The sequence below is a fragment of the Vulpes vulpes genome, chromosome 12 (genome assembly GCF_048418805.1).
Source record: "Vulpes vulpes isolate BD-2025 chromosome 12, VulVul3, whole genome shotgun sequence".
Taxonomy (NCBI): Eukaryota; Metazoa; Chordata; class Mammalia; order Carnivora; family Canidae; genus Vulpes; species Vulpes vulpes.
In genome coordinates this window covers 112,664,646-112,675,634 of record NC_132791.1, presented here as the reverse complement: position 1 = coordinate 112,675,634, position 10,989 = coordinate 112,664,646, and the positions used below count along the sequence as shown (strand labels likewise).

Below are 10,989 nucleotides of genomic sequence, written 5' to 3'. Positions count from 1 at the left end.
CTAACCTGCACTTCCATCTTCCTTCCCTTGGCACCCTCAAACCCAGGATTTCAACTTCACTATTTTTGCTCACTTAAAGGGCATCCTCTGGAGCTGTCTCCACCCTCTATAGAATTACATGGGCTTTGAGTGGTCAGCCTCAATCCTATGTTTACCATTTACTGTTACTTTTAGTATGAAATATGCTGAATTACACTGTGGGTTTTTTTTTTGTATTTTCAATGGCAGAAATGTCTATATATGTTATTTCAGGTTTATTAGTACATTTATGTAAGAAGACTTTTTAAAAAAAAAATGTCAGGCTATAACAATGCATTCCGACCACTGATGAGATGCATCAATTTCAGATTTGACTTTTTTTTTTTTCCGATTTGATTTTTTTTTAATTTTTTTTTAATATTTATTTATGATAGTCACAGAGAGAGAGAGAAAGAGAGAGAGAGAGAGAGAGAGAGAGGCGGAGACACAGGCAGAGGGAGAAGCAGGCTCCATGCACCGGGAGCCCGACGTGGGATTCGATCCCGGGTCTCCAGGATCGCACCCTGGACCAAAGGCAGGCGCCAAACCGCTGCGCCACCCAGGGATCCCTCAGATTTGATTTTTTAAGACATTAACATACGAACTTAAAAATACCATGTGTAATCAAACTGTCTCAAATAAATGTGTGTCTCAAATAAATGTGTGCAGGATTGTTCAAAATAGTCATCTTTGACATGTTTTTCTTTCAGCTTTCCACTCTAAGAGCTACATTAACTACATCACACAGTTGTACTCAGAAGCAAAAACGAAGAGGAAGGAAAACGCACAAAATCCAAAATTAGAAGGAGAGCCCACTCATATACCAGAGAGCATTGTGTAGTGCTTCCTGCAACAGAAAACTGGATTTCAGGGCAGCCACATCATCACAGTGGAGCAGCCTATGGGAAGGAGCATCATTACTGTCACATGAAAAATATACTTTGCGTGCAATGCAAGATGGTGCCTTGCCAGGGCAATCTGCCCTGGATTCAGAGCTGTTAAATGAGGACCAAACTGTGGACACAAGGCTTCATAGTTAAAAAAAAAAAGAAAGAAAGAGAGAGAGAGAGAGAAGAGAAAGAATCAATTATGCCTGACACGACTTCCGAGCAGGAGGATTCTCCTAAGCCTTGGAGATCTGGGTTGATCTGGGCAGCAAACATCTTACCCTAAACGGAAAAGGAGGTTTTAGATGCTAGGCTCTTAACAGAACTACTTAAAAGAAATTTTTCTAAAATCTTTCCTTCTGGTCTCCAAATAAAATCTTTAGGATGAAAAGAACCTAGAGGAGGTCTGTATTCCTAGGAGCTTACTTTCAAGATGGACTTTAAGAAGATGTAAGCAGTATATACAGCGTCTGGAGAAGGGGTGCATAACAATGAGTGGGCACTGAATCGTGAGCATGAATGCCCCAAGATTCATGCCCTATGACTCAAGCATCAGTTCCAGGTAGGCCCAGAGATTCCATCTTCTAAGGGTTTCTTGCTAAGTCATAAGACCTGATCTAACAAAGTTTTCTCCAGGACACTTCATTACAAAAACATACACAAATGAAAACAATGAGCCTAACTTACTATGATCTGATGAGTGCTTTTTAAAAATTATTTTAAAAAGAGCTGAATATATGTTTTTCTAGTCACAAGTAGTCCAAGTTTTACTTGTGAAAGTGGCATGCCTTTTTTCCCCCATCAGTTTATTTATCTATGACATTTCTCAGTTTGGTTCTGAATAATTGTAAAATAATATTTCCCCACTCTATCATACACACTCATATTATGAGTTTGTTACAGGGCCAGATCCAGCTGTGATTTTTTTTTCTCTTTATTAAAAAAAAAAATTAAGTAATTCCTTCATCCAACGTGGGGCTTGAACTCATGACCTCAAGATCAAGAGTTAGATGCTCTACCAACTAAGCCAGCCAGGTGTCCTGAAAAAAATTTTTTTTAATAATCATAAAATTACTGAAAGGCATCAGAACAGAGCACTTCTCCCTCTGAACCATTTGAGAGTAAGTTGCCATGCTGCCTGGCGCCCCTCACTTGACCTCTATGTCCTATGAGCAGACACTTTCCCCTGGAACCACAAGGTGACTACTGAAATCAGGAAACAGACATTGGTGTATTCCTGCTACCAGTCTTCAGACGCAAGTTTCTCCAATGGGCCCAGTTGTCCCAGAGGATCCAGTTGATCACAGATTTAATTTTAGTCTCAGTCTGTTTGGAACAGTTCCTGAATTTTTCCTGCATATTCACGACATTTTGGATACTTTTGAAGATTGCAGACTAATTATTTTGTAAATCGCCTCTCAATTTGCATCTAATTGGTTTCTTCATGATAAGATTTGGGTTGTGAAAAACTGGGACAGGACTGTCACAGAAGTGATGTTTGGGTTACCTCACTGTGTTTTATTTACCCCTTTACTGATGTCACTTTAATCACTTAAGGGGCTGTCTGCCGGGACTTCCCCCTGCAAAGTTGCAAAGTTCTTCTTTTCTGTAAGCTAATGTCTTGTGCAGAGATGTTTTAAAAATGTATAGATATCCTGTTCCTCATCAAACTTCCAAATTACTCATTTATTTATATCCGTATGGACTCATGGTTTCCTGTTATTCAATGAGACACAATCTGTTACTCTCCTAGCTCACGCACTGGGTTATAATCTGTTACCATCAAATTAATCTCTTGCTAACTTGGATGATCAAATTGTGGAACCAGGTTTTTGTGTCCTTATTCTCAACCTTGGAGCACTTTCTTCCTTTCTGGTACAATATATTCCAGGCTCAACTTTAACTTCTTCTGCCCCAGCCCTGTCATGAGCCATTTCTCCAAGGATCCCTGGTTCCTTTTCATGGAAAATGATATTTAGAAGCCAAACTCCAGGGTCTGTGTATACACATTGCTTTTGGGGTATCATTTTCAAGTCATCTGAGTACACAGAGCTACGGAATATATGAAAAAGTGTGCATATTGCTGACCCTTGAACAACATAGGTTTGAACTGTCGAGGTCCACTCATATATAACTTTTGTTCTGAAGAGTCAACAGCAAAAGCCACAGGATATTTATTTACAACTGCCCGCCCCATTCTCTCAGACCAAATTGAAGGTAACTGGTGTAAAGGTCATACCTGCTGCCCTGTGAGTACCGTGGGAGACCCCTGGAGACCATCAGCAGCCTCCAGAAACCCTAGATCCCTCCCCCGCCCAAGTTCTCTATGATCAGGGTTCCCTGCTGGTGCTAGGGTGGCTGCAGGCCTTGGGCCCCTCCCAGGCAGGGCACAACCCCCTCCCCCAGCAGCACCCTGGCCCCATAGCCATCAGGAGGCTGGAGGGCTCAGATGTGGTCACAGCTGCCCACCACCCCTGGCAGTGGTGCACCTGCAGGCAGGTGGGGCGGCTGTACTGCATTGCCAGGTCGCTATCACTGCCTGCAGCACCAAGGCCATCAGGCTGTGAAACATCACCATCCAGGGGCCAGACCTCTCACTGCCACCACCTCTGTCCTGGCCCACCCATCCTGCTTTTTTTTTTTCAATAAATATATGTACAGTATTACCAATGTATTTTCTCTTCTGTCTCTTTTTTTCTCTAGCTTCCTTTATTATAAGACTACCGTACATAATACATAGAACGTACATAATACATGCTGATTGACTGTGTTATCAGTAAGGCATCTGGGCCACAGCAGGCTATTAATAATTCAGTCTGGGGGGAGTCCCAGTCATACAGCAATTTTTCATTGGGAGGGTTGTTATACCCCAAACCCCGCGTATTCAAGGGTCAACTATATATATGGATATATGTGTCTATGTGTGTGTTCGTATTTAAATCTATTTAAAACCATGGGTATATTCTAGTTTTCCCCCTAATTATATTTGTAGCTCCCTTTTCTGAGAAACCCAGTTTCATTATCCATAATGTACTTATTTGCCCAGTCCTCTGTAGACATGTCATCTCCCATCTCTGCTACCTTCCTATTCTCCTGGACCATATCTCCCCCATTCCTGTGCAAATGCAGACTCCACCTGCTGTGCCCCCACCCCACCAGGTGGATGCTGTCCTCACCCAGCTCGGGCTCTTACACCGCACACCAGATCCCCCTGCTCCACAGAAGTCCTGGCCACACAGCGCTGCGTGGCAACCCCCCACCCACCCACTCAGGTTCAGGCACCCATGCAGGGCAGCCTTCCTAGGAGCACCACCTGTTCATCAGGCTCGGAGCCCCCCTCTCAGCCTCCACAGCTTCCCCACCAGCCCCAACACAGACCCCCACTTCACTATACCCTACCCCCTGGCTTTAGGACTGGACTGTTCAAGAAGAGAGGAAAGTGAGGAATTCTGAGAAAAGGAATTAGCCAGAGGTCCTGATTTTTTTTTAAGATATTTTTAAATTTATTGATGAGAGACACACAGAGAGGCAGAGACACAGGCAGAGGGAGAAGCAGGATCCCCATGGGGACCCCAGTGCAGGACTTGATCCCTGGACCCCAGGATCACGACCTGAGCCACCCAGGTGCCCTGGAGGTCTTGATTTCTAAGAGACTTTTAGCATAACATCGAAATGAGGCATGCCATGTATAGTTTTGTAGCAGCTCGGAAGCAGAAATCATTCACTGAGCCATTTGTGTTCTGAAAACAATCCAGAGAGACAAACAGTTTCACTTCAGAGATGGTGCTCATCCCAGCTGGTTAAACCTTGCTTGCACCATGCTACTTCAAGCCCATGTTTGAAGTTGATCCTCTCCAAAGATGCTCACTGGGAACATTTCCATTGCTTTGGTGCCTTTTACACAAGAAGCCAAACTAAGGTGCCAATGTTACAGCACCATGCAGAGGGATGCAGACTTAGCCAATCGTCAGGATCGCCTGAGAGGAGTTCATAAAACTGGGATTCCCAGGTTTGTCCTCAAAGATTGGTCTCGGGGCACCTGGGTGGCTCAGATTGGCAAGCATCTGCCTTTGGCTCAGGTCATGATCCTGGGGTCCTGGGATAGAGCTGAGCAGGGAGTCTGCTTCACCCTCTGCCCCTCCACCCTGCTCATGCACTCTCGCACTCTCTCAAATAAAATCTTTAAAAAAAAAAAAAAGATTCATCTCAGTAGACCTAAAGATGGGGCTTTGGGGTCTGTTTCTTTTTAAGCTCCCTAAGTGATTCCAATAGGTGAGGGTGTCCTCTTACAGCATAAACCAAATTTTTTCAAAACACAGCTGAAGCAGATATACTATCATCAAAACTGAATTAGGAATCGTATTTCAGGGCAGCCCGGGTGGCTCAGTGGTTTCGCGCCGCCTTAGGCCCAGGGCCTGATCCTGGTAGACCCAGGATCGACTCCCACGTCGGGCTCCCTGCATGGAGCCTGCTTCTCCCTCTGCCTGTGTCTCTGCCTCTCTCTCTCTGTCTCCCATGAATAAATAAATAAAATCTTTTAAAAAAAAAGGAATCGTATTTCAAAATATTATATTCTGGAGGCAAAAGGAGCTTATGAGTAATCAAGTCCTACCCAAGGTACAACTACACCCCAATACCAAGAGCAAACACATTCTGTGGGCAAAGAGCATCCAGTTTGTACAGAGCCTAGCTCAAGGTAAGTTTCTCAATTTATATTTGGCAAAGAGTCGAGGGAAGACAGGAAAATGAAAGATTTCTGGGCTCAAATAAGGTTGAAAAATGCTGACCGCTATATCTCCCTAGAGGTGATGCACACTAGTATAGCAAAGGCTCTGACAGGTCTTCTTATAAAAGTATCTCTTGGTTTATCTAACCCAGCAAAGCTCAAACTTAACCATCTCGAGCAATTCATGATGCCTGCCCACCCAGTGACCATTTGCCAATGTCTTTCTCCTTATTCATGGATCTGTGATTTTTGTTCCAGTATCCAACCCACACTATGTAATCCTTTTGGTAGGTGAACCTCATCCCCAGCCAAAAAGAGAAATTATTATTGGTCTGAACCAATCATGGTTCCATCCCCTCTGTTTGTGGTTAGTTCGTGCCACATATATCACACTTTGGGACATGAATGAATGTTTCCAGAAGGCTTCTGGGAAAGCTCTTTCTTTCTTTCTTCCTTTCTTTCTTCCTTTCCTTTTACTGTCCTTTATTTCTCTCCTTCCTTTCTTTCCTCTCTTTCTTTAAGGGAGAGAGTACATGTGCATGTGCACATGAGCCATGGGGGTGAGGGGGTGAGGGGGTGAGGGAATGAGAGAATCTTAGCAGTCTGCATGCTTAGCGCAGAGCCCAATGTGGGGCTTGATCTCAGGACTCTAAGATCATGGCCTGAGTCACAATCAAGAGTCTGACACTTAACCAGCTGAGCCACCCAGGCACTGGGGTGGCACAACAGAGAAACTGTTTCTTAATGATTTTTTAAAAAAAAAAAGGTACTCAGCATGAAAGCATCTTCCATCCCCCAAAATGTTGTCGTAACTCTGAATGATGCTTGGAACTGCTACAGCCATTGTAAGCCCATCAAGGAACCTGAGCCAACATGGTGAGAAAGCCACAGAAAAGGAACAAAATGACATGGAATCTTTGATGATTTTGTTAAACTGCTAAATATTTCAGAACTTTTCGTTAAGTGAGATAAAGAGCCCCCTATTGTTATTGAAACTAGGTGAACTGGATTTTAAATTACTCTCAGCTCCAAAACAGAGCATCTTTTGAACCACAAAACAGTTGTTTTATGAAACATCAGTGTACTAACAAACACAGTTTGGGAATCACTGATCTAGAGCAATTCTTTCGTATTACAGATGAGGGCCCTGAAACGCAGAAAGCTTTCCTCTGCCATCAGAGACCACACAGCAATTTAGTAAGATAGCTGGGATTAGAAACCTGATACCCTTGGCTCCTAAAAAGACCAAAACAGGATCCCGCTTCTCTCCTTACTATATAACTTAAATCCCCAAGAGAGCATTTCATGCTCACATATTCTTGTTCATCGGAAGATGGAGCTAAAGAACAACTCAGAAATTTCCATTGAATGATCCTTCTTAATATTACTTTTGGGGAACTAAGTCAAAAGGCTGCTTGTATTACATTCTCAAAAATGATTTAAAAAAAAAAGCCAAATTTTCTGGCTCCAAGCATCATTTGTACCACCTACCATTAGGTGAACATAACTGAGAGCAAAAATTATACTACCTAACAGACTGAGCACACATCAAGTAGTGAGGCTCCCTGCAGATGAAAAAGATGGTTTGAACTGCCAATCACTCATGAGTCCACTAATTTAGCCTAACAACATAATGTCCTGTTACTTCCCCTGGTTGAGGTCATGGTAATTTGCTATATTTATAATGGGGTTTTGATCTAGATGAGAGGTAGTTCTATTTTTACATTACACCTTCTCAGAGAGAGCCCTTCCTTCCTGTGATGCATTCATGAGCAAACCTGTCATCACAGGTCATTACTCCAGACTGACCGGGTGAATATGTTAATTTTTTTCCTACCTTTTCTTCTCTACACCTGATTTTCAGACAGAAGCAAACCAAAAGGAAGCCAGCAAAAGCTTATATTCTCCCCATCTCCCTACCCAAAGTCTCACAGTTGATCTAAAAATGAGAGTGGGGAGAGCTTTTGCCTAAATGCAGACAGAGGGCTAACTTTGGGAGAGCACCCTGTATAGACATTTTAAAAAAGAAAATAATTCTGTTAGGTCTTCTGCAAACCCATGATATGATGGGTCACAATTTTTCATTAAGTCAGGACATCTCTTTTAAATTAAGTGCTAATTTGTGAAATAAAAACTGTGTCTCGGAAAAATACTAAACTCTGTGACTTCCAGTGTGGTTTGAGGGAGACTGAGCCTCAGTTATCCAGACCAAACTATTAAATCAAATTATCCCCTTTACTGGAGACAAACATAGAACAAATATTTCTTATTTTTTTAAGACTTTATTGATTTGTTCATGAGAGACACAATGAGATCACAACCTGAGCCAAAACCAAGAGTCGGCACTCAATCAACTAAGGCACTCAGGTGTCCCTATATCCTAATTTTTAAAAAGTTGAGTCTTGTCCCTTTCCCATTAGGGTTTTTTTTTTTAAGATTTTATTTATTTATTCATGAGAGACAGAGAGCCAAAGACAGGGTCAGAGGAAGAAGCAGGTTCTCTGCAGGGAGCCCGATGTGGGACTTGATCCCAGGGCCCCAGGATCACGACCTGAGCCAAAAGCAGATGCTCAACTACTGAGCCACCCAGGTGTCCCCAAATATTTCTCTTTAAAATGAGAGAATGCTCTCTCTTTTTTGGTTTCCCCTAATTCCTTATTCCCAAATTGTTGTTGGTTGGTTTTAGTCATGAATAACCTCTGGTATCTTCAATTTATTCATCTGTAAAGTGGGGATAACAATTCTCCTCACACAGGATTAATGTAAGGATCAAATGAGAAGATATAATGCAGGCAGTGTCTAGCCCAATATTAAATACATAATAAGTATATAACAAGTGTTAGTATTTTTCTCTTCTATCTTAGATGGTTTTCTCCTTGTATTAGTTTGAGACAATGGTATGGAGACCACAGAGTCTGGGTTTCTTTCCTTAGAACACCCCCAATAACTGATGATGCAGAAGTTTAAAGCTAAAGGGCACAAAGGGACTGCTACTGAAGACAGGCTCACAGAAAGACCCAGTGGCACTGAAGACTTTTGGTAATTTGGTCATCTCATCTCATAATAAATCAGCAGCAATTATAGGAATAGGTTTTAATGTTGACTATCAAATGAAAGTGTTACATGTGATACAGATAGTATCTCAAATCAGTAGGAAAAGATAACATTTTACTAACTGGACATCCATACAGAAAAAGGTAAAGTCAGAAGTATTGCTTATATCATAAACCAGAAATAAAATCCAAATGGATGCAAGATTGAAATGTGCGGGATCCCTGGGTGGCTCAGCTGTTTGGCGCCTGCCTTTGGCCCAGGGCGCGATCCTGGAGTCCCGGGATGGAGTCCCGCGCCAGGCTCCCAGCATGGAGCCTGCTTCTCCCTCCTCCCGTGTCTCTGTCTCTCTCTTACTGTCTCTATATCTATCATGAATATATAAATAAATCTTTAAAAAAAAAAAAGACTGAAATGTGCAAAATGACATCAGAGAAATACTAGAAGAAAACATAGATTGAGCGCTCTATAACCTGCAAGTGAGATAAAGTTTCCTCAAACTGACTCAAAATCCAGAAGGAAGGGGGCAAAAGATTGATAAATTTGACTACACAAATTTGACTACTTAATGCCTTTTTGTGGCCAAAAAAAAAAAAAAAAAATGTAAACACCAAATGATAAATTGATAAAAAAAAATCCTTGCAAATTATACCACAAAGGATACTTAGGGAAATATAAAGAGAATTGTGGAATCACCATATTGTACACCTGAAACTAATAGAACACTGTATATTAAATATACTTCAGTTAAAAAAAAGATAAGAAAAACAAATACCATTCCACAAATAAAAAGGCAGGAATAAAGGCAAATTATTTTTAAACATATAAAGTGATACTTACATAAGGCAAATGCAAAATTAAAATGGCACTGAAATACTATTCCTTATCTGTTATACTGGCAAAAATCCAAGCATTTCACAGCAAGCATGCTTTGTTGGCCAGGTGGTAGGAAAGCAAGCACACTCATATGTTGCTAATGGGAATGTAAAATAATACAGCCTCTATGAAGGGGAATTTGTCAACCTTTAGTAAAATTATGTTAGAACTTACTTTTTGACCCAACAATCCCACTTTTAGAAATCAAACCAAAAGGTAAATGGCAAAATTACAATTTGACATACGTACAGGGCTTTTATGAACTGTTTGTTACTCACAAGACGTCAGACAACAAATTCGTGGCTTTTTTCCCCTCCACACCAACCAAGTTTCTAATTCTCTTGACGTTAACCGGGTGTCCTACAATTCAATTCAGTTCTGACACTAAACACCTGGCATCAGCCCAGACCCCAAAAGTTAACGGTTCAGTCCCTCAATACTGTCCCACTTCAGATGCCAATCACAAGGTCCAGGCCACCTGCACTTCTGACCGACCAGCTGTAAACCATGGATTCCCAGGGCCTCCCCCTCAGGTTCTAGAATTTTCTACAACCACTTACAGAACGCAGGGAAACACTTAACTTACTATCACTAGTTTATAATAAAGGACATTGGAGGTGATACGAATGACTATCCAGATGAAAAGGCACACAGGGGCAGATCTTGAAGAGTCTCAAGCACAGAAGCTTCAAACCCTGTGGAATTGGGTTGCATTACTCTCCTAGCACATGGATGCATTCACCAAACCAGAAGCTCCCTGAGCACCATTATTTGGGGATTTTTATCAAGGTTCCATTAAGCAGGCATGACTAAGTCATCAGTCATTGGTGATTAACTCAATCTCCAGCCTCTCTCCCAAGTCCTGGGAGGTGGGGTAGAAAGTTCAGACCCTCTAATCACATGGTTGGTTCCTCTGACAGCCGTCATCCTAAAGCTACCCACCAAGAGTCACCTCACTAACATAAACTCACTACCATAAACCCGATGTGGTTGGAAGGAGTTTATTATGAATAATCAAAGATACTCCTCTCACCTCTATCACTCAGGATCTTCCAAGGGTTTTAGCAGCTCTTATCTCAGGAACCTGTGACAAAGACCAAATACAATAATAAAATATGCTCCCATCATCCTTACTGGTCAGGACATTACAAGTGTTTTAGGACTTCTGTGCCAGGTGTCAGAATGAAAACCAAATAGATATTTATTATATCACAACATCACAGCTACTTATTGCAGCACCATCTATAATAACTCAAGTATATATCAGTAGGGAACTGATTTGGCACACAGGGGAGTATTATACAACCGTGCAAAGAAATGATAAGATAGTTCACTGTATATGTCTCTCGAGTCATCTCCAGGATATACTATTGAATGAAAAAAGAACAAAGTACAGGAGAGAGTATGTATATTCCTTTAATCTCAGAAAGA

The 10,989-nt window shown here is 41.7% G+C and overlaps 1 protein-coding gene across 1 annotated transcript in view; it reads left to right on the top strand.

The window, feature by feature from the left end:
• CRTAM (cytotoxic and regulatory T cell molecule) overlaps nt 1-3,575 on the top strand; it is a 29,998-nt gene extending 26,423 nt beyond the window's left edge. Inside the window, exon 10 of the mRNA XM_025998862.2 lies at nt 729-3,575. Within this exon, the coding sequence (XP_025854647.2) occupies nt 729-859 (131 nt within the window). The 3' untranslated portion in view covers nt 860-3,575. The remainder of the gene's footprint in view (nt 1-728) is intronic.
• Nucleotides 3,576-10,989: the final 7,414 nt, after the last annotated feature.